General features: G+C 41.2%; 1 protein-coding gene across 2 annotated transcripts in view; it reads right to left on the reverse strand.

The window, feature by feature from the left end:
- Positions 1-25,307, reverse strand: part of ANXA3 (annexin A3) — a 128,002-nt gene that overhangs the window by 66,220 nt on the left and 36,475 nt on the right. For both annotated transcript variants that reach the window (XM_053703294.1, XM_053703295.1), the window contains exons 5-6: positions 10,830-10,943; positions 8,894-8,984 (exon numbers count right to left, since the gene is read on the reverse strand). In XM_053703294.1, the coding sequence (XP_053559269.1) occupies positions 8,894-8,984; positions 10,830-10,943 (205 nt within the window). The remainder of the gene's footprint in view (positions 1-8,893; positions 8,985-10,829; positions 10,944-25,307) is intronic.

Raw genomic sequence — 25,307 nt, forward strand, 5'->3', positions numbered from 1 at the left:
ATGGCGCAACAGTGACATTACCAAGAACTGGACGTCCCTCCAAAATTGATGAAAAGAAGAGAAGAAAACTGGTCTGGGAGGCTGCCAAGAGGCCTACAGCACCATTAAAGGAGCTGCAGAAATATCTGGCAAGTAGTGGCTGTGTGATGCATGTGACAACAATCGCCCGTATTCTTCATATGTCTGGGCTATGGGGTAGAGTGGCAAGACAGAAGCCTTTTCTTACGAAAAAAAACATCCAAGCCTAGCTAAATTTTGCAAAAACACATCTGAAGTCTCCCAAAAGCATGTCACAAAAGGTGTTCTGGTTTGATGACACCAAGATTAAACTTTGTGGCCATAATTCCAAAAGATATGTTCGGTGCAAAAACAACACTGCATATAACCAAAAGAACACCATGCCCACAGTGAAGCATTTTGGTGGCAGCATCGTGCTTTGGGGCTGTTTTTCTTCAGCTGGAACTGGGGCCTTAGTCAAGGTAGAGGGAATTATGAACAGTTCCAAATACCAGACAATATTGGCACAAAACCTTCAGGCTTCTGCTAGAAAGCTGAACATGAAGAGGAATTTCATATTTCGGCATGACAACGCCCCAAAGCATACATCCAAATCAACAAAGGAATGGCTTCACCAGAAGAAGATTAAAATTTTGGAATGGCCCAGTCAGAGCCCAGACCTGAATCCAATCGAAAATCTGTGGGGTGATCTTAAGTGGGCTGTGCACAAGAGATGCCCTCACAATCTGACAGATTTGGAGTGTTTTTGCAAAGAAGGGTGGGCAAATCTTGCGAAGTCAAGATGTGCCATACTGAAAAACTCGTACCCAAAAAGACTGAGTGCTGTAATAAAATCAAAGGGTGCTTCAACAAAGTATTAGTTTAAGGGTGTGCACACTTATGCAACCCTATTATTTTAGTTTTTTATTTCTACTTCCCTCCACCTAAAAGATTTTAGTTTGTTTTGCAATTGAGTGGTACAGTTTATAGGTCACATCAAAGGTGGAAAAAGTTCTGAAATGATTTATCTTTGTCTAATTTTTTTACATCACAGAAACATGACATTTTAACAGGGGTGTGTAGACTTTTTATATCGTGTGTATATATATATATATATATATATATATATATATATATATATATATATATATATATATATATATATATACACACATACACACACATACATGGAAGGGAACTGCACTCCAAGACCAGAGCCACAGGCAGTTAATCCCAGTCCGGAATGGGTGCAAGAACCAAAGGGGGATTACAAACAAAAAGTAATACAACACATAGAAACACCCAGCACTCACCAGCTAGCTCACAGCTAAGATAAAATCACAACTGGAAAGGTTAGTTACCGCATCTGGCCAAATGGGAAAGCTCAGGCACCACGTCAAGGTCCTTTCCACTGCCTGAGTCCCTAACACAGCCACACCATCATGCGAGCTCACAAAGCCAAACAGACTGAGAACAAAGAAGGGGTGCACAGGTGGATGTAATCCCCCTTGGTTCTTGCACCCATTCCGGACTGGGGTTAACTGCCTGTGGCTCTGGTGACATCACAGCTTTTTTGGAGTGCTATTTAGCACCCAGGGCTGGATGTTGCCGAGTCACAGGATGTGTACCTGGTCCGGTCTTGGAGTGCAGTTCCCTTCCAGGTAGTGGAAAGGACCTTGACATGGTGCCTGAGCTTTCCCATTTGGCCAGATGCTGTAACGTACGGGGTATGTGTATATATATATATATATATCCCTCCATAACCTGAGTTGCAAGGTAAATCACTGAGTTCATTGGTACAATCAATCAGACTATTTTGTTTTAATGTAATAATAATTGCTGCAACCCATGTATCATAATCCAATACATTTCTCAGTGATTAACATAATATGAATCATACTATTCATTAAACAAGTTATTATGTGGGGCCCTCCAGGATTCACTCATTTTATTATTCTTTTAACATTAATGGCAACAGTCTGTTGATGCTTTAAAACTATTATTATTGCTTATTAAATGTGTATAGGGATCAAAATTATAAAGTGGCCATAAACAATGCCAATTTTATTAAAATGAATGAAGTCTTAATTCAAGCCCTGTGGAACTCTGGTTTTTAGCTTGAAAATCCAAGTGACTTCCTGTTTATTTTTTTTTAAATAATCTCCCCCTTGATCCCCCACTGGTACCTGTTCTATAATAGCCAATCTCATGCTGTCAGTCTTCTTTTGATGTTGGAACTTAAAATGCGGCATCAGCGGAAGATGGTGAAAACCATCTCTAACTATCACTGTTAAATCTTAATCTGCAGATAGTAATAGAAAAGGATTTCTTTTAATTTCACAAATCTGATGTTATTGGTCACTGTAGTAATAAAGATAGCCCTATTTTGTAAAGGTTGTTCACCCTTTTGTATGGTTGTCCTAGTCTTTAATAGATTATCCCTGCCCATGGTTGTCACCAATTTTTTAAACTCGTTTACTATTACTTTTTGATAACATTGTGTTTTAAGGGGTTCAGCCAGTGACTACCTGCACAGCATTACTTGCATTAAATGCCAACTGCAATATGTTGGCAGAACGACCAATGAGATCCGATCAAGGATATGTGAACATTTGCCCAATATTAAATCTGGTTCCTTCATTACCCCGCTGATACAGCATTTTAAAAAGAAAACTGACAGCATGAGATGGACAATTGTAGAACAGGGCTTGAAAATGACGTCATTAATTTTTGGCAATAAATTTACATTGTTTATCACCACATATAGTCTTGATTGCCATACATATTGAATAGGCAATAATAATAATAATAATAATAATGATGATGATGATAATTTTAACCCCTGCATGCTGGGGTGCAAGTTCTTAGATTGAAGACAGTTCCAATTTAAACACTTGCTGGAAAAATTTAAATCATACAATTGTAGATTTGAGTTCAAGGCCAGGATCAGATCATGGGGGACTGCCTACGCTGTTAGGTATGCCCCCCAGTTCAATTTTTCATTGCGCAAAAAGGGGAGGCTGTAGGGCGCCATATAAGGTAGGTCATTCCATATCGTCCTAACGGCGAAAAGAAAATTTATGCATACCTGATAAATGTGTTTCTTTTTTGACACGATGAGTCCACGGATTTCATCCTTACTTGTGGGATATTCACCTCCTGGTCAGCAGGAGGCGGCAAAGAGCACCACAGCAGAGCTGCTATATATAACTCCTCCCTTCCCTCCCACTCCAGTCATTCGACCGAAGTTAGGAAGAGAAAGGAAAGGCCAAGGTGCAGAGGTGTCTGAAGTTTACAAAAATTAATAGCCTGTCTCAAGAGAACAGGGCGGGCCATGGACTCATTGTGTCTAAAAATAAACAAATTTATCAGGTAAGCATAAATTTTCTTTTCTTTTTAAAGACAAGATGAGTCCACGGATTTCATCCTTACTTATGGGATACAATACCAAAGCTAGAGTACACGGATGATAAGGGAGGGACAAGAAAGGGAACCTAAACGGAAGGCACCACTGCTTGAAGAACCTCTCTCCCAAAAACAGCCTCAGCAGAGGCAAAAGTATCAAATTTTTAACAGTTAGAAAAAATATGAAGAGAGGACCAAGTTGCAGCTTTGCAAATCTGTTCTACAGAAGCTTCATTTTTGAATGCCCATGAGGAAGCAACTGCCCTAGTGGAATGAGCCGTATTCTTTCAGGAGGCTGCTGTCCAGCAGTCTCATATGCAAAACGGATGATACTCTTCAGCCAAAAAGAAAGAGGTAGACGTAGCTTTCTGACCCTTACATTTTCCAGAGAAAATGACAAACAGAGAAGACGACTGATGAAAGTCCTTAGTTGCTTGTAAATAAAATTTTAAAGCACGGGACATGTCCAAATTGTGTATAAGACGTTCCTTTTGAGAAGAAGGATTAGGACACAAGGAAGGAACAACGATCTCCTAATTAATGTTCCCGTCTGAAACAACCTTAGGAAGAAACCCTAGTTTAGTACGTAAAACTACCTTATCTGAATGGAAAATAAGGTAAGGCAAATTGAATAGCAATGCCGAGAGCTCAGACACTCTTCGAGCTGAAGAAATAGCAACAAGAAATATCAGAAAAACCCCTCTTGGATAGGATTAAGCGTTCAATCTCCAAGCAGTCAGCTTCAGAGAAGCTAGATTTGGGTGAAGGAAGAGTCCTTGAATGAGAAGGTCCTTCCTCAATGGAAGTTTCCAAGGTGGCAGGAATGACATGTCCACCGGATCGGCATACCAAATCCAGCGAGGCCACGCAGGAGCGATAAGGATCACTGATGCCTTCTCCTGTTTGATTTGAGCAATGACCCGAGGAAGAAGAGCAAACAGGGGAAATAGATATGCTAGGCTGAAGGACCAAGGAACTGCCAAAGCATCTATCAGTTCCGCCTGGGGATCCCTGGACCCGTATCTAGGGAGCTTGGCAGTCTGGTGAGATGCCATGAGATCTAACTCCGGCCGACCCCATTTGAGAATTAGGTTGGAGAATACTTCCGGATGGAGTTCCCACTCTCCCGGATAAAAAGTCCGTCTGCTCAGAAAGTCCGCCTCCCAGTTGTCCACCCCTGGGACGTGGATCACTGACAGATGGCAAGAATGGGCATCCGCCCGCCGGATTATCTTGGCTACCTCGGTCATCGCTAAGGAACTCCTCGTTCCTTCCTGATGATTGATGTAAGCCACTGTCATTATGTTGTCCAACTGGAATCTGATGAACTGGGCCAAAGCCAACTGAGGCCAGGCCAGAAGAGCATTGAAGATCACTCCTAGTTCCAGGATGTTTATAGGAAGAAAAGACTCTGCCTGAGTCCATACTCCCTGAGCCTTTAGGGAGCCCCAGACTGCTCCCCATCCTAAAAGGTTAGCGTCCATTGTCACAATCACACATGAAGGTCTGCGAAAGCATGTCCCCTGAGATAGATGATCCAGAGACAACCAACATGGAAGAGAGTCCCTCGTCTCCTGTTCCAGGGTTATTCGAGGAGACAAATCTGCATAATCTCCATTCCACTGCCTGAGGGTGTCTAACTGCAGAGACCTGAGGTGAAACCGAGCAAACGGTATGATTTCCATTGCCGCCACCATCAGTCCGATTGCTGCCATCCACTGAGCCACTGATGGCCGAGAATTGGACTGAAGGGCTCGACAGGTATCTAGAATCTTTGATTTTCTGACTTCTGTCAGAAAAATCCTCATAGATATAGAATTGATTAGAGTTCCCAAGAAAGTCACCCTTGTCTTAGGTATGGGACCTTGTTTGTTGACAAGACGCCTTGATTAGAATATCCTCCAGATAAGGCGCCACCGCAATGCCCCACGGTCTTAGAACCGCCAGCAGAGACCCCAGAACCTTTGTTAAAATTCTGGGTGCCTTGGCCAGACCGAAAGGAAGAGCCACGAACTGAAAGTGTTCGTCCAGAAAGGCAAACCTTAGGAACTTGTGATGATCTCTGTGGATAGGAACATGAAGATATGCATCTTTTAAATCCACTGTCGCCATAAATTGACCCTGCTGGATCAAAGGAAGAATGGTACAAATAGTCTCCATCTTGAATGATGGAACTCCGAGAAACTTGTTTAGATTCTTGAGGTCTAATATAGGTCTGAAGGTTCCCTCTCTTTTGAATAAAACCCCTGCCCCTGTACTGGAACGGGAACAATAACTCCCAGGGAGGAGAGGTCTTGTACACAATGTAAGAACGCCTCTCCTTTTAACTGAACTGCAGAGAATCTTGAAAACAGAAACCTGCCTCTGGGAGAAAAATTATTTGAACCCCGATTTGTGTCCCTGGGATCCTGAACATCTCGAACCCAAGCCTGAGCGAAGACGGAATACTGCCCTCTACAAGAGCCGGTCCCGGATCGGGGGCATGTCCTTCACACTGTGACTGATTCAACAGCCGAATATATATATATATATATATATATATATATATATATATATATATATATATATATATATATATATATATATTATTTTTTTATTATTAATTTTTTTTTATTAAATTCCAAAAGAATTACTTTCGTCAAGCCAGATCCCAACAAGGTCTTCCCCTTGCAAGGAATCGCTAAAAGCTTAAAAACTTAGAGCATACATCCGTAGAACAAGGCTCTAACCATAAGACTCGGTGAGCTGGAACAGAGAAACCTGAAACCTATGCTCCCAGTTTGAAAACTTGAAGGGAAGAATTCGAAATAAAGGAATTAGCCAACTCAAAAGGCCTTTATCCTATCCTGGGTCTTTATCCAGGGGAGCTTCTGACTTAGTAGCATCAGAAAACGCATCAGACCAATATGCCGTTGCACTAGTGACAGTAGCAAAATACACCGGCTGGTTGCCATTATAAGCCCTGGCGTACGATCCTTTTCTAATTCTTTCTAATTCTTATCCATAGGACCTTCGAACCCAACTATCCTATAAAGGTATCGTAGTTCTCTTAGCTAGGCTGGAAACTACTCCTGCCACCCTAGTGAAAGTGTGTCCAGCCTCCTTAGCTAAGCCGACTATGGAAAACATCCTTTTGATTAAAGGAAATGCGGTTCCTTCCATTCCTTAATAACTTACTGGACGCCCTAGATAACACCGGTAGTGTCGGAGTCGCCCAGAGTAGATAAAACCTCCTAAGTAACAAATAGAGGTTATCATTATCAAGCTAAAAAACTGAGAAAAACAACCTCAGGATCAAAGAAAGATATTATTCCATCTGAGCCTGAGAATTCACTATCAGATAATCCCAAAGTATCTTCCTCTTTTCGTTAACAGGGAAGAAACAGCTGGGATAGCAACAACTAAATCAATCACCCTGATTGAAATTAATTCCTCTAGTAATGTTTGCTACCACGTTGGAAAAACTATGATGTATGAAATGCAAAGTAATTCCAAATGTAGTGTTTAGCGGAAGCGCAGGGCACTGCATGTGGGCCATAATCTTTGTGGGACACTATAGGAGAAATTTGTGGCATAGAGTGACCATAGTCAACATACCCCCATAGTAATAGAAGGTTCAGAAAATAATCAATTTTTTTTTTTTTAATGAAAAAATGACAAACGTTACTGTCTCTTTAAAATTAAAAATCAACTCATTTTTTGTGTGCTTGTTCCAATCTACAACCCAAAAGATGGATTAAACAAATAAACAGTGAAATTATGTCAAATAAAATGAACAGATAAAAATGTTACTGTCTCTTTAAATTTTAAACAGTAACATTTTATCCTTGTGTGTAGAAAGTGCTTAGACTAGGACACAAACATAGAAACACCGTCAGAAACCTCAGATAAAACTTGCTGAGGCGCCCTCCAGATTCTTTTACATTCTTAAAACGTCATGTACCTAGAACGACATGACAGATTGAAAACAGATTGCAAACAGATCCGGAGCGCAGCTGTAGCGCTATCCAGGCCCACCAAGAACAAGACACAGATTGTTTAGCTAGCCCGGAATAAGACCTCTCTCAGAAACTGCTCTATGCGATATAACAGAAGAGCAAGTGCGGGCTAAGTCGGCCCCAAGCTCCGCCCTTCGTGGGCGTGACACTCATCTTAAAGCTGCATAGTTAACACTCGAGATAGAATATGCTGCTGAAAAGAAAGGCGCCAAAACAAACCCCGCCCTTCGTGGGCGTAACACTACATGCTCTCCCGGTCGCCATTATTATGTTAAAAATAGATTACCGGGAGATGTTACTGAAAACCTTCTTGAATCTGGGGGCAAATTGTAATACCAGAGAAATGTATAAAATGCGCATAATTTAAAAAGCTTATACAGATGAATTGAGCCAGCCTACAAAAATATAAAGATAATATACTAAGGGGTTTAGCCCTCACTGTTATAGGGCATATCCCTCATGGTATCCAGCTCGGTTTAAGTGTCCCCAAAAGCCACTCTCCTCAGCCCCAGTTCCTGCTAAAAACATGCTGTCAGAAAATCCTCTATATATAGGAGATATATGTCCCAGTAAAGAGCTATACTTCCTCTGTCCTGAATTTTTTCTGTGTGCTTCAGACCCAGAATAAAAAGTTAGCACTTACCTTGATATTCTGCCCGACAGCAGGGCAGCTCAGCAGGTTTAGGAGGTCCTTTCCCTCCCATAGCCCTGTGGAAGATGATAAAGCCTGAGTTAAGTTTGCTTAGGCTATCAGGATAAGGGCAGCATAAATGTATAGGAGGCGCAGTGAGAATTATGTCCCACCAGTTCCTATTGCTTTAAAGCCACCAATAGCTCTACTGTAGAGACTGATATGGACTACGGCTACACCCTAGAACAAAGCAGCACACTCTGGCACTACTTTAAAAATAATAAACTCTTGATTGAAGAATCTAAAACTAACATCTAACTTTACCTCTTCCTATTACTAAAGTAGGCAAAGAGAATGACTGGAGTGGGAGGGAAGGGAGGAGCTATATATAGAAGCTCTGCTGTGGTGCTCTTTGCCTCCTCCTGCTGACCAGGAGGTGAATATCCCACAATTAAGGATGAAGTCCGTGGACTCATCGTGCCTTTAAAAAGAAAAGGGACACGGAAATCAACACTGAAACACCATATCTGCTTAATGTCGCTGTCAAATGGAGATACCAATTATGCAATACACTACTCCACCTGAACAGGCACAGCACTTCAATGTAGGAGCGCACATGAACATACTGCACAGAATTTCTGAAGCAATTGTGCCAATACATGTGCATTTCAAATTTTGTCTACCTTGTCTCTGAGATGTTATATTTTTTCAAGATAACATGATTCATATTAAAATAAATGGGAGCTACAAGTATTGAACTGTCAAGTAAAGATGTTTTATCTTTTCTTCTAACTAATTCTGTATTATAGCTCAAACTCTATGAAAAGAATGGAATTTAGAATCTTGACTAACAAACACATACCTGTGTAGTAGGCATCTCCTACTTCTTTTATTTGCTTACTGGTTCTTGATGCAAGAATTTCAATTAGTATTTGCTCTGATGTTCCTGTCCCCTTTAAAATAATAAAAAAATATATATATAATAATAAAACTTTTAAATGAATATATAATGTGTGTGTGTACACATATGCAAAACAACATTTTACACTATACCCATTAAGTGTGAAATGTTATGTAAATCTATATTGACACAATACTAACCCCCATCTTACAGGTGGGACATAGTCAAACATGAATCGCAAATCAACCAGAGTGTGTCAGAGGAAAACAGTTGTTTGCTATCATAGTCCTTACATTATCAATCATCCTGCACACTTCATACAAACCATATAAAATATATATATTGTATTATGAATTGGATGTTTTTACTGTAAATCATGCTGACACATGTAGTTCAACTTAGCAGCCAATCTTATTGGCAAAAAACATGAGATATTGTAAATCTGATTTGCATATCTTACCCAGAGTTCCCTAGTGCAATGCTAAAAATGTATACAGAGTACTTCTGGGAAAAAGCAAGCGGGTATACTTGCCTAGATTTGCTAATTTTCTATACAATAATTCTTTATCTCTTATTTTTATGAAGTGGAGTGTTTTAAGATCATGCTTTTATCCCCACTATAACTCAAATGAGTATTGCTTTTAAAAAAATTGGTAATAAAAGTTAGTTTTTAATTTCACCCGGCTTGTGTTAATTTGGTATAGTCCCATAGTACTACTATGGGACTATACCAAATTAACACAGTAGAGATGGGTGTGCCAATACAGAATTATCCTGGAGTGGCTGTTTTGATTTTTTCCTGTAATGAAATGAGGCCCCCCTAACACTCTATCCAATAAAATAGAAAACAAATCCATATTCAGCAATCACAAAATTTAGAGTTTAGTAGAATAACAACATTTCATGTGAGTGCAAGCTGGTCCCCAGCTGATGGACCCCATATGAGCCTATTTTATTAAAAAAAAAACACACACACAAAAAACATACTAATGGCCTAAATGTGCTCCCCCTATCTGCCCTCGTGTCAATTACTCTCTGGTTCTCTTGGTAACACCTGCTGCCATTATAGAGCCAGCATTACTCCAGGCAGAGAAAGGAGGTTTACAATTTACAGGCATCAAGCTACCAATAAGCAGCCCTAAAACCGTTGCTGACATTTCCCTCCAGGGTCCTGGCACAGACAATCGCATGATTTCTACAAAATTAGAATTGTGCATGCATAGAAGCACAATTCCTTCACACAGTTAATAAACATGCTTGTATGAAAACTGACATTTTAAAAAGGGACATTAAACACTTTGAGATAGTTATATAAAATGATAAATAAATATATATATATATATATATATATATATATATATATATATATATATATATATATATATATAAAATTGCAATATACTTTCATTAAATATTTTGTCCTCTTTTTCAATTATTTCATTCAGACAATTGTATGCTTTTCAGTTCCTGGTAGAATTGTGTTCCAAACAGTCATTGGCTGCACACTCTAGTGATTTATTTATAACTGTCTCTAATTGGCCTCAACAGAGAAAGAAATCTAATTTACAACATGGCAGCTTCCATGGCTTGATAGACACTAAAACTTTACACTTACATTGTCAATATTTAAACAACTATCTAAACTTTAAAAAATGTATCCACATTATTTTCAGACTAATCTTTTCTTTGAATGCTTCATTCTATCTAGCATTTATTTTGTGTTTAATGTCCCTTTAAGAAACACCAAATGAGAAAACATAGGTTGTAGGATGCAGATATGAAGTTATTTAAGCCACTTTCACGTGAAGTAAAAGTTCATATAAAAAACAGAATATCAGAATTGCTTTCCTTTACAATAAATAATCTTGCTTGACTAAACGGTAAAGTGTCCACTTACTTTCATAGCTTTCTTTATCTGCTTTGCATCAAAAACGGCTGGGGGCAGTATCAGTGAAACCATAATGTGTTCAAATTGTCCAGAAAGGTCTCCTTTCAAACCATCTTTTAGTTCCTGGGGAAAAAATATATTAAAATTACATTTATTATATGCCCTAGTCACTGTATAATTAGTCCTATATTATGGCTACAAAGTAATGAGGTCAGAGGAGTAACTACAGGGGTTCAATAGGTCTCAATAGAGACAGGGCCTGCACCTCTAGTGGGCCCATCTGACCCTGCAATGAAAAACAGAATTTATATCTTACCTGATAAATTCCTTTCTCCTACGGTGTGTCCGGTCCACGGCTTCATCCTTACTTGTGGGAAATAGAGGCACACAGCAAAAGCTGTCCATATAGCCCCTCCTCTGGCCCCGCCCCCCAGTCGTTCGACCGACGGTTAGGAGAAAAAGGAGAAACTATAGGGTGCCGTGGTGACTGTAGTGTATAGAGATAAAAAAATGTTAAGCCTGACAAAAAGCCAGGGCGGGCCGTGGACCGGACACACCGTAGGAGAAAGGAATTTATCAGGTAAGATATAAATTCTGTTTTCTCCTACATAGGTGTGTCCGGTCCACGGCTTCATCCTTACTTGTGGGAACCAATACCAAAGCTTTAGGACACGGATGAAGGGAGGGAACAAGTCAGGCAACCTAAACGGAAGGCACCAAGGCTTGCAAAACCTGTCACCCAAAAACAGCCTCCGAAGAAGCAAAAGTATTGAATTTGTTAAATTTTGTAAAAGTGTGCAGTGAAGACCAAGTCGCTGCCTTACAGATCTGATCAACAGAAGCCTAGTTCTTGAAGGCCCATGTGGAAGCCACAGCCCTAGTAGAGTGAGCTGTAATACGTTCAGGAGGCTGCCGGCCGACCGTCTCATAAGCCAATCGGATGATGCTTTTCAGCCAAAAGGAAAGAGAGGTAGCAGTAGCTTTCTGCCCTCTCCTCTTACCAGAATAAACGACAAACAAGGATGATGTCTGTCTGAAATCCTTTGTTGCTTCTAAATAGAATTTTAAAGCATGGACCACATCTAGGTTGTGTAACAAACGTTCCTTCTTCGAAACTGGATTCGGACACAGAGAAGGAACAACTATTTCCTGGTTAATATTCCTGTTGGAAACCACCTTTGGAAGAAAACCAGGCTTGGTACGTAAAACTACCATATCCGTATGAAACACCAGATAGGGTGGAGTACACTGCAAAGCAGATAATTCAGAAACTCTTCTAGCAGAAGAAAAAGCAACCAAAAACAGAACTTTCCAAGATAGTAACTTAATATCTATGGAATGCAAAGGTTCAAACGGAACCCCTTGAAGAACTGAAAGAACCAAGTTTAGACTCCAAGGAGGAGTCATAGGTCTGTAGACAGGCTTAATTCTAACTAACGCTTGTACAAACGCTTGTACATCTGGCACGGCTGCCAGACGTTTGTGCAACAAGACAGACAGAGCAGATATCTGTCCTTTTAGAGAACTAGCTGACAAACCTTTATCCAAACCTTCTCGGAGAAAGGAGAGTATCCTAGGAATCCTAATTTTACTCCATGAGTAACCCTTGGTTTCGCACCAACATATCTTATGGTAAATTTTCCTAGTCACAGGTTTTCTGGCCTGAACCAGAGTATCTATAACAGATTCCGAAAACCCACGCTTAGATAGAATCAAGCGTTCAATTTCCAAGCAGTCAGTACAGAGAAACTAGATTTGGATGTTTGAATGGACCTTGTACTAGAAGGTCCTGCCTCAAAGGTAGCTTCCATGGTGGAGCCGATGACATATTCACCAGGTCTGCATACCAAGTCCTGCGTGGCCATGCAGGAGCTATTAGAATCACCGAAGCCTTCTGTTTGATCCTGGCTACTAGCCTGGAAAGGAGAGGGAACGGTGGAAACACATAAGCTAGATTGAACGACCAAGGCGCCACCAATGCATCCACTAGTGTCGCCTTGGGATCCCTGGATCTGGACCCGTAGCGAGGAACCTTGGAGTTCTGATGGGACGCCATCAGATCCACATCTGGAGTGCCCCATAGTTGAGTTAACTGGGCAAAGACCTCCGGGTGAAGTTCCCACTCCCACGGATGGAAAGTCTGACGACTCAGATAATCCGCCTCCCAGTTGTCTACTCCTGGGATGTGAATTGCAGATAGATGGCAGGAGTGATCCTCCGCCCATTTGATGATCTTGGATACCTCTCTCATCGCCAAGGAACTCTTTGTTCCCCCCTGATGATTGATGTACGCTACAGTCGTCATGTTGTCCGACTGAAATCTTATGAGCCTGGCCTTCGCTAGTTGAGGCCAAGCCAGGAGCGCATTGAATATCGCTCTCAGTTCCAAAATGTTTATCGGGAGAAGAGACTCTTCCCGAGACCATAGACCCTGAGCTTTCAGAGAGTCCCAGACCGCGCCCCAGCCCAAGAGGCTGGCATCGGTCGTGACAATGACCCACTCCGGTCTGCGGAAACTCATTCCCTGAGACAGGTGATCTTGAGTCAACCACCAGAGAAGTGAGTCTCTGGTTACCTGGTCTACTTGAATTTGGGGAGACAAGACTGCATAATCCCCATTCCACTGTTTGAGCATGCACAGCTGCAATGGTCTTAAATGAATTCGAGCAAAAGGAACCACGTCCATTGCTGCAACCATTAGTCCTATAACTTCCATGCACTGAGCTATGGAAGGCTGAGGAATAGAATGAAGAACAAGACAAGCTTTTAGAAGTTTTAACTTTCTGACCTCTGTCAGAAAAATCTTCATTTCCACAGAATCTAATATCGTTCCCAGAAAGGGAACCCTTGTGGACGGGGACAGTTAACTCTTTTCTATGTTCACCTTCCACCCGTGAGATCTTAGAAAGTCTACAACAATGTCTGTATGAGCCCTTGCTTTGGAAAGGGACGACGCTTGGATTAGAATGTCGTCTAGGTAAGGTGCTACAGCAATGCCCCTAGGCCTTAGAACCGCTAGAAGGGACCCTAGTACCTTTGTGAAAATTCTGGGAGCAGTGGCTAAAATGAATGGAAGAGCCACGAACTGGTAATGTTTGTCCAAAAAGGCGAACCTTAGGAACTGATGGTGATCTTTGTGGATAGGAATATGCAGGTACGCATCCTTTAAGTCCACGGTAGTCATATATTGACCCTCCTGGATTGTTGGTAAGATCGTCCGAATGGTTTCCATCTTGAATGATGGAACTCTGAGGAATTTGTTTAGTATTTTTAAATCCAGAATTGGCCTGAAAGTTCCCTCTTTCTTGGGAACTACAAACAGGTTTGAGTAAAAACCCAGACCTTGTTCCGCTGTTGGAACTGGGTATATCACTCCCATCTTTAATAGGTCTCCTACGCAATGTAAGAATGCCTTTCTCTTTATCTGGTCTAAAGATAAGCGAGACACGTGGAACCTTCCCCTTGGGGGAAGTTCCTTGAACTCTAGAAGATATCCCTGGGAGACTATTTCTAGTGCCCAGGGGTCCAGAACATCTCTTGCCCAAGCCTGAGCAAAGAGAGATAATCTGCCCCCTACTAGATCCGGTCCCGGATCGGGGGCTACCCCTTCATGCGGTCTTGGTAGCAGCAGCAGGCTTCTTGGCCTGTTTACCCTTGCACGGGTTTCCATGCAGGTTTGGGCTGGGCAGTATTGCCCTCTTGTCTAGAGGCTGCAGAGTTAGAAGCTGGTCCGTTCCTGAAATTGCGAAAGGAACGAAAAACAGAATTTATGCTTACCTGATAAATTACTTTCTCCAACGGTGTGTCCGGTCCACGGCGTCATCCTTACTTGTGGGATATTCTCTTCCCCAACAGGAAATGGCAAAGAGCCCAGCAAAGCTGGTCATATGATCCCTCCTAGGCTCCGCCTACCCCAGTCATTCGACCGACGTACAGGAGGAAATATGCATAGGAGAAACCATATGATACCGTGGTGACTGTAGTTAGAGAAAATAATTCATCAGACCTGATTAAAAAAACCAGGGCGGGCCGTGGACCGGACACACCGTTGGAGAAGTAATTTATCAGGTAAGCATAAATTCTGTTTTCTCCAACATAGGTGTGTCCGGTCCACGGCGTCATCCTTACTTGTGGGAACCAATACCAAAGCTTTAGGACACGGATGAAGGGAGGGAGCAAATCAGGTCACCTAAATGGAAGGCACCACGGCTTGCAAAACCTTTCTCCCAAAAAATAGCCTCTGAAGAAGCAAAAGTATCAAATTTGTAAAATTTGGCAAAAGTGTGCAGTGAAGACCAAGTCGCTGCCTTACATATCTGGTCAACAGAAGCTTCGTTCTTGAAGGCCCATTTGGAAGCCACAGCCCTAGTGGAGTGAGCTGTGATTCTTTCAGGAGGCTGCCGTCCGGCAGTCTCATAAGCCAAACGGATAATGCTTTTAAGCCAAAAAGAAAGAGAGGTAGAAGTTGCTTTTTGACCTCTCCTTTTACCAGAATAAAACAACAAACAAAGAAGAAGTTTGTCTGAAATCTTTAGTGGCCTCTAAATTAGAATTTTAGAGCACGGACTACGTCCAAATTGTGTAACAAACGTTCCTTTTTTGAAACTGGATTCGGGCACAAGAAGGTACAACTATCTCCTGGTTAATATTCTTGTTGGAAACAACTTTCGGAAGAAAACCAGGCTTAGTACGCAAAACCACCTTATCTGCATGGAACACCAGATAGGGTGGAGAACACTGCAGAGCAGATAACTCTGAAACTCTTCTAGCAGAAGAAATTGCAACCAAAAACAAAACTTTCCAAGATAATAACTTAATATCTACGGAATGTAAGGGTTCAAACGGAACCCCTTGAAGAACTGAAAGAACTAGATTGAGACTCCAGGGAGGAGTCAAAGGTCTGTAAACAGGCTTGATTCTAACCAGAGCCTGAACAAACGCCTGAACGTCTGGCACAGCTGCCAGCCTTTTGTGAAGTAAAACAGATAACGCAGAAATCTGTCCCTTCAGAGAACTTGCAGATAATCCCTTCTCCAAACCCTCTTGTAGAAAGGATAAAATCCTAGGAATTTTTATCTTGTTCCATGGGAATCCTTTAGATTCACACCAATAGATATATTTTTTCCATATCTTATGGTAAATCTTTCTAGTTACAGGCTTTCTAGCCTGAATAAGAGTATCTATTACAGAATCTGAAAACCCACGCTTTGATAAAATCAAGCGTTCAATCTCCAAGCAGTCAGTTGGAGAGAAACCAGATTCGGATGTTCGAATGGACCTTGAACAAGAAGGTCCTGTCTCAAAGGTAGCTTCCATGGTGGAGCCGATGACATATTCACCAGGTCTGCATACCAAGTCCTGCGTGGCCACGCAGGAGCTATCAAGATCACCGAAGCCCTCTCCTGGTTGATCCTGGCTACCAGCCTGGGAATGAGAGGAAACGGTGGGAAAACATAAGCTAGGTTGAAGGTCCAAGGTGCTACTAGTGCATCTACTAGAGTCGCCTTGGGATCCCTGGATCTGGACCCGTAACAAGGAACCTTGAAGTTCTGGCGAGACGCCATCAGATCCATGTCTGGAATGCCCCATAATTGAGTTATTTGGGCAAAGATTTCCGGGTGGAGTTCCCACTCCCCGGATGGAATGTCTGACGACTCAGAAAATCCGCTTCCCAATTTTCCACTCCTGGGATGTGGATTGCAGACAAGTGGCAGGAGTGATCCTCCGCCCATTGAATTATCTTGGTCACTTCCTCCATCGCCAGGGAACTCCTTGTTCCCCCCTGATGGTTGATATAAGCAACTGTCGTCATGTTGTCTGATTGAAACCTTATGAATTTGGCCTTTGCTAGATGAGGCCAAGCTTTGAGAGCATTGAATATCGCTCTCAGTTCCAGAATGTTTATCGGGAGAAGAGATTCTTCCCGAGACCATAGACCCTGAGCTTTCAGGGGTTCCCAGACCGCGCCCCAGCCCACCAGACTGGCGTCGGTCGTGACAATGACCCACTCTGGTCTGCGGAAGCTCATTCCCTGTGACAGATTGTCCAGGATTAGCCACCAACGGAGTGAATCTCTGGTCCTTTGATCTACTTGAATCGTCGGAGACAAGTCTGTATAATCCCCATTCAACTGTCTGAGCATGCACAGTTGTAATGGTCTTAGATGAATTCGTGCAAAAGGAACTATGTCCATTGCTGCAACCATCAATCCTATTACTTCCATGCACTGCGCTATGGAAGGACGAAGAACAGAATGAAGAACTTGACAAGAGCTTAGAAGTTTTGATTTTCTGACCTCTGTCAGAAAAATTCTCATTTCTAAGGAGTCTATTATTGTTCCCAAGAAGGGAACTCTTGTGACGTGGAAAGAGAACTTTTTTCTATGTTTACCTTTCCATCCGTGAGATCTGAGAAAGGCTAGGACGATGTCCATATGAGCCTTTGCCTTTGACAGAGACGACGCTTGAATCAGGATGTCGTCCAAGTACGGTACTACTGCAATGCCCCTTGGTCTTAGAACCGCTAGAAGGGACCCTAGTACCTTTGTGAAAATTCTCGGAGCAGTGGCTAACCCGAATGGAAGTGCCACCAAACTGGTAATGCTTGTCCAGAAAAGCGAACCTTAGGAACTGATGATGTTCCTTGTGGATGGGAATATGGAGGTACGCATCCTTTAAATCCACCGTGGTCATGAATTGACCTTCCTGGATGGTAGGAAGGATCGTTCGAATGGTTTCCATTTTGAACGATGGGACCCTGAGAAATTTGTTTAGGATCTTGAGATCTAGAATTGGTCTGAACGTTCCCTCTTTTTTGGGAACTATGAACAGGTTGGAGTAAAACCCCATCCCTTGTTCTCTTATTGGAACTGGATGAATTACTCCCATCCTTAACAGGTCTTCTACACAATGTAAGAATGCCTGTCTTTTTTATTTGGTTTGAAGAAAATTGAGACCTGTGAACCTTCCCCTTGGGGGTAGTTCCTTGAATTCCAGGAGATAACCTTGAGAAACTATTTCTAGTGCCCAAGGATCCTGAACATCTCTTGCCCAGGCCTGAGCAAAGAGAGAAAGTCTGCCCCCCACCAGATCCGGTCCTGGATCGGGGGCCATCCCTTCATGCTGTTTTGGTAGAAGTGGCAGGCTTCTTGGCCTGCTTACCCTTGTTCCAGCCTTGCATCGGTCTCCAGGCTGGTTTGGGTTGAGAAGTATTACCCTCTTGCTTAGAGGATGTAGAAGTAGAGGCTGGTCCGTTTCTGCGAAAGGGACGAAAATTAGGCTTATTTCTAGCCTTAAAAGACCTATCCTGAGGAAGGGCGTGGCCCTTTCCTCCGGTGATGTCTGAAATAATCTCTTTCAAATCGGGCCCAAACAGTGTTTTGCCCTTGAAAGGGATGTTAAGTAATTTTGTCTTGGAAGACACATCCGCTGACCAAGACTTCAGCCAGAGTGCTCTGCGCGCCACGATAGCAAACCCTGAATTTTTCGCCGCTAATCTCGCTAATTGCAAAGCGGCATCTAGAATAAAAGAGTTAGCCAATTTAAGTGCATGAACTCTGCCCATAATCTCCTCATACGAAGATTCTTTATCGAGCGACTTTTCTAGTTCTTCGAACCAGAAACACGCTGCCGTAGTGACAGGAACAATGCATGAAATTGGTTGAAGAAGGTAACCTTGCTGAACAAACATTTTTTTTTAAGCAAACCCTCTAATTTTTTATCCATAGGATCTTTAAAAGCACAACTATCTTCTATGGGAATAGTAGTGCGTTTGTTTAGAGTAGAGACCGCCCCCTCGACCTTAGGGACTGTCTGCCATAAGTTCTTTCTGGGGTCGACTATAGGAAATAATTTCTTAAATATAGGGGAGGCACAAAAGGTATGCCGGGCCTTTTCCCATTCCTTGTTTACTATATCCGCCACCCGCTTGGGTATAGGAAAAACATCGGGGGGCACCGGAACCTCTAGGAACTTATCCATCTTACATAATTTCTCTGGAATGACCAAATTGTCACAATCATCCAGAGTAGATAATACCTCCTTAAGCAGTGCGCGGAGATGTTCTAATTTAAATTTAAATGTTACAACATCAGGTTCAGCTTGTTGAGAAATTTTCCCTGAATCTGAAATTTCTCCCTCAGACAAAACCTCCCTCCTGGCCCCTTCAGATTGGTGTGAGGGTATGTCAGAAGCGTTATCATCAGCGTCCTCTTGCTCTTCAGTATTTAAACAGAGCAATCGCGCTTTCTTTGATAAGTAGGCATTTTAGATAAAATATTTGCAATAGAATTATCCATAACAGCCGTTAATTGTTGCATAGTAATAAGTATTGGCGCACTAGATGTACTAGGGGCCTCTTGTGTGGGCAAAACTGGTGTAGACACAGAAGGGGGTGATGCAGTACCATGCTTACTCCCCTCATCTGAAGAATCATCTTGGGCACTATTATTATCTGTGGCATCATTGTCCCTACTTTGTTTGGACACCATGTCACAATTATCACATATATTTAAATGGGGAGACACATTGGCTTTCATACATATAGAACATCGTTTATCTGATGGTTCAGACATGTTAAACAGGCTTAAACTTGTCAACAAAGCACAAAAAACGTTTTAAAATAAAACCGTTACTGTCACTTTAAATTTTAAACAGAACACACTTTATTACTGAATATGCGAAAAAGTATGAAGCAATTGTTCAAAATTCACCAAAATTTCACCACAGTGTCTTAAAGCCTTAAAGTATTGCACACCAAATTTGAAAGCTTTAATCCTTAAAATAACGGAACCGGAGCCGTTTTTACATTTAACCCCTATACAGTCCCAGGAATCTGCTTTGCTGAGACCCAACCAAGCCCAGAGGGGAATACGATACCAAATGACGCCTTCTGTAAGCTTTTTCAGTGTATCTTAGCTCCTCACACATGCATCTGCATGCCTTGCCTTCCAAAAACAACTGCGCATTAGTGGCGCGAAAATGAGGCTCTGCCTATGACTAGAGAAAGGCCCCCCATCTGAAAAAGGTGTTCATACAGTGCCTGCCGTTTTTTTAACAACAATCCCCAAGATTATAATAACTATAAAGAGTTATAATCTGCCAAATATGCTTAGCAAAGTAATCGTTTTAGCCCAGAAAAATGTCTACCAGTTTTTTAAGCCCTTATAAAGCCTTTATTCTCATACTTAATCTAAGAAAATGGCTTACCGGTCCCCATAGGGAAAATGACAGCCTTCCAGCATTACCAAGTCGTGTTAGAAATGTGGCCATCATACCTCAGGCAGAAAGTCTGCCAACTGCTTCCCCCAACTGAAGTTACTTCATCTCAACAGTCCTGTGTGGAAACAGCAATCGATTTTAGTAACGTTTGCTAAAATCATCTTCCTCTCACAAACAGAAATCTTCTTCTCTTTTCTGTTTCAGAGTAAATAGTACATACCAGCACTATTTTAAAATAACAAACACTTGATTGAAGAACAAAAACTACATTTAAACACCAAAAAACTCTTAGCCATCTCCGTGGAGATGTTGCCTGTGCAACGGCAAAGAGAATGACTGGGGTAGGCAGAGCCTAGGAGGGATCATATGACCAGCTTTGCTGGGCTCTTTGCCATTTCCTGTTGGGGAAGAGAATATCCCACAAGTAAGGATGACGCCGTGGACCGGACACACTATGTTGGAGAAAATTAGACTTGTTCTTAGCCTTGAAAGGTCTATCCTGTGGGAGGGCATGGCCCTTTCCCCCAGTGATGTCTGAAATCTCCTTCAATTCCGGCCCAAAAAGGGTCTTACCTTTGAAAGGAATATTAAGTAATTTAGTCTTGGACGACACATCTGCCGACCATGATTTTAGCCGAAGCGCCCTGCGCGCCACTATAGCAAAACCTGAGTTTTTCGCCGCTAATTTCGTTATTTGAAAAGCGGCATCCAATATAAAGGAATTAGCTAACTTAAGTGCATGAATTCTGTCCATGACTTCATCATATGAAGTCTCCTTCTGGAGCGAGCTTTCTAATTCCTCGAACCAAAAAGACGCCGCTGAGGTGACAGTAATAATGCACGCAATTGGTTGAAGAAGGAGACCTTGCTGAACAAAAATCTTTTTAAGCAATCCTTCCAATTTTTTATCCATAGGATCTTTGAAAGCGCAACTGTAGTCTATAGGAATAGTTGTGCGCTTTGCTAACGTTGAAACACCACAAACTCTTTACCATCCCCGTGGAGATGCTACTTGTTCAGAGCGGCAAAGAGAATGACTGGGGGGCGGGGCCAGAGGAGGGGCTATATGGACAGCTTTTGCTGTGTGCCTGTTTGCCATTTCCTGTTAGGGAAGAGAATATTTCCCACAAGTAAGGATGAAGCCGTGGACCGGACACACCTATGTAGGAGAAATTGGTTTCACTACAGGGGGCTGGCAGTGCCTGGGAGGCTTTATCTGCCGCATCCTTGTGTCCCCCTGTAAATCAGAGCTGGGTTTGCCTTTAATACTCAAATACGTGTTATAGAAATGCTATGTAAACCAGAAGCTTTAAAAGTAATATTTTGAGATAAGTAGGATTTTTTTTGTAAATATATAGACATAAGCTAATGAAGTTTGCTCTCCTAGCAAGCTCAGCCTAAATTTTATTGGAGTGTTGCTGCAATTAACAGAAAAGGCTATTTCATATTCCTAAAGGAAAAATTTCAATATACAGTTACTTGATGTCCAGAAATAATTGGACACTGACACAATTTTCATAATTCTGGCTCTGTATGCCAACACAATTGAATTTGAAGTGAAACAACTGAGATGCAATTGAAATGCAGGCCTTCATTTTTAATCAAGGGGTTGAACAAAAATATTGTATGAAATGTTTAGGAATTGCAACCATTTTCATACACAGTTCCTTTATTTCAAGGGCTCAAATGTAATTGTAGAAATTAACACAATCATAAATAAAATGTTAATTTTTAATACTTTGTCGAGAATCGCGATGGACATCACCAAAACGCTGGGTTTCCTCCTTTTTGATGCTTTGCCAGGCCTTTACTGCAGCTGTCTTCAGTTGTTTTTTGTTTGTGGGTCTTTCTGCTTTAAAGGGACAGTCTAGGACAAAATAAACTTTCATGATTCAGATAGAGTATGTAATTTTAAAAAAATTTCAAATTTACTTTTATCACCAATTTTGCTTTGTTCTCTTGGTATTCTTAGTTGAAAGCTTAATCTAGGAGGTTCATATGCTAATTTCTTAGACCTTGAAGGCCACCTCTTTTCAGAATACATTTGAACAGTTTTTCACCACTAGAGGGTGTTAGTTCACGTATTTTATATAGATAACACTGTGCTCGTGCACGTGAAGTTATCTGGGAGCAGGCAGTGATTGGCTAAACTGCAAGTCTGTCAAAAGAACTGAAGTAAAGGGGCAGTTTGCAGAGGCTTAGATACAAGATAATCACAGAGGTTAAAGTATATTATTATAACTGTGTTGGTTATGCAAAACTGGGGAATGGGTAATAAAGGGATTATCTATCTTTTAAAACCATAAAAATTCTGGTGTAGACTGTCCCTTTAAGTTTTGTCTTCACAAGTGAAATGCATGCTCAATCGGGTTGAGATTAGGTGATTGACTCGGCCATTGCAGAATATTCCATTTCTTTGCTTTAAAAAACTCCTGGGTTGTTTTTGCAGTATGTTTTGGGTCATTGTCCATCTGTAAAGTGAGGCACCATCCAATCAACTTGGCTGAATCTGAGCAGACAAAATATCCTATACACTTCAGAATTCATCCGGCTTCTTCTGTCACATCATAAATAAGCATTAGTGACCCAGTGCCATTGGAAGCCATGCATGCCCAAGCCATCACACTGCTTCCACTGTGTTTTACAGATGATGTAGTATGCTTCAGATCATTAGCCGTTCCAAGTCTTCTCCATACTTTTTTCTTTCCATCATTCTGGTACAGGTTGATCTTAGTTTCATCTGTGCAAAGAATGGCGTTTTAGAACTGGGCTGGCCTCTTTAGATATTTTTTGGCAAAGTCTAATCTGGCCTTTCTATTCTTGAGACTTATAAATGGTTTGCACCTTGTGGTGAACCCTCAGAATTTGCTCTCATGAAGTCTTCTCTTCATGGTAGACTTGGATAATTATATGCCTATCTCCTTGAAGGGGTTTTCTTTACCATGGAAAGGATGCTACGATTATCCACCACTGTTTTCTTCTGTAGACGACCAGGCCTTTTTGTGTTGCAGAGTGCATTCTTTTTTTTCTCAGAATGTACCAAACTGTTTATTTGGCCTCTCCTAATGTTCCTGCCATCATCTCTCTGATGGATTTCTCTTTTTTTTTTTTGCAGCCTAAGAATGGCCTGTTTCACTTAAATTGAGAGCTCCTTTGAAAGCATGTTGTGGGTTCACAGCAACAGCTTCCAAATGCTAATCCTACACCTAGAATCGACTCCAGACCTTTTACCTGCTTAATTGATGATGAAATAATGAAAGAATAGCCCACACCTGTCCATGAAACCGCTTTTGAGTCAACTGTCCAGCTACTTTTGGTCCATTGAGAAAAGAGAGGCTACATATTAAAGAGCTGTAATTCCTAAACCCTTTGTTCAATTTGGATGTGAATACCCTGAAATTAAAGCGGAGAGCCTGCACTTTAAGCCCATATTCATTATTTAGCTGTAACTTGAATTTATTTTGGTAAACAGCCGAATTCACCAAATGTTTTTCCATGTCCAATTATTTCCGGTCCGAACTGTATTTCATACTTGGCAGCTGGTATAACAAGTCATTGGAAATAGATTAAGTGGAAACCAAATTTTACATTACACTGTTCCTTTATTTCATAGGGCATAAAATTGTAACACTAGCTTGTTAGAGCATGACATTTTTGGTTATTATGGCCCTTTAAGAGACAGCGTACTGTATTTTTTTTCCATTTAATATGTTTTCAATTATCCATTTTACCCGCTAGAGTGTATTAAATTATTTACAAATAACTCCTTTACCTTTATTTTATCATTTGAAATGTCTGCTTTCACCCGTTTTAAACCACTGCCTATATTGACAATTTCAGTACTGAATGTGAAATGTGAATAAGACTGGGAAATTAAATCTAACATGAAGACAAAGACAGAAAAATAGTGCTTGAAATTGCTTTACCTTTATTTTGGAGGTTGATCAAAGCAAATAGAAATTATTTATGTACACATACTGAAATCTACTTCCTTATAAATGCTAATACTTTGATCCTTTAAAGGGACATAGGGACATGAAAGCCAATTTTTTTCTTTCATGATTTAGAAAGAGCATGTCATTTTAAACAACTGTCTAATTTACTTCTATTATCTAATTTGCTTCATTCTCTTGATATCACTTGCTGAAAAGCACATCTAGATATGCTCGGTAGCCGCTGATTGGTTGCTGCACCCAGAGGCCTTGTGTGATTGGCTCACACATGGGCATTGCTATTTCTTCAACAAAGGATATCTAAAGAATTGAGCAAATTAGATAATAGAAGTAAATTGGAAAGATGTTTAAAACTGCATGCCCTATCTGAATCATGAAAGTTTAATTTTGACTAGACTGTCCCTTTAAGTACTGATGTCACACTGACAGTTGGAGGATTTAAACACAGAAATATGTGGAAGGATGTGGTCAGCTGCAACTTGGTCACTTCTGACCACACATCTTGGACAAGAATTTTGCAGTGACACAGCTTTACTTTGAAGCTGCATTGTGACTGTACACACACTACATGGCTCTATGGAAACATTAAACAAAACCTGATAATAAATCCTACTTCATTGTCTTTCTACTGTATTTGCTACAGCTCACTGCTGAAACTCCTTCTAACTAAGCTTGGACAAAAACTTCATCACACATAGGGAGTTATTTTTTCGGGATGACAAAGAGAAGTACCTTATACAACACTCAGGAGTGTGTGAAAGTGATGGCTGCTGAATCAGGGGCTTTCAAACTACCTCATTCAAAGTTTTAAAAAAAAAATTGTATGTTATAGAGCAGTGATGGCAAACCTTGGCACTCCAGATGTTTCAGAACTACATTTCCCATGATGCTCGACTGAACTTTAGAGAGCCTAAGCATCATGGGAAAAGTAGTACTGAAACACCTGGAGTGCCAATGTTAGCCATTACTGTTATAGAGAATCGTAGTGGTACCATGTTATTTATACATGTATATACTTACATATACACGCGCACCAGCATACAGTAAATATATTGTCCATTTCCTTTATGTGATGTATTAAAGGACTATGACAATGATAAAATAACATGCTCTAATCTGGTGGAGCATATACATTTTAACACTATCAATGCTGTAATGCTATGTGTTTAACTCCTACAAAGGCATTAATTACATAGTTTAAGTCCCACGCTAAGGGCCCGCATGAGCAAAAACCGCCAGTGGTCCAATTAGTAGCACAGCCGAGTCGTGCTACTAGTGCTGCTGATTTGATCCACAACAGTTTCTGTTTGGGACCA

Source organism: Bombina bombina, chromosome 2, assembly GCF_027579735.1.
Source record: "Bombina bombina isolate aBomBom1 chromosome 2, aBomBom1.pri, whole genome shotgun sequence".
Lineage (NCBI taxonomy): Eukaryota > Metazoa > Chordata > Amphibia > Anura > Bombinatoridae > Bombina > Bombina bombina.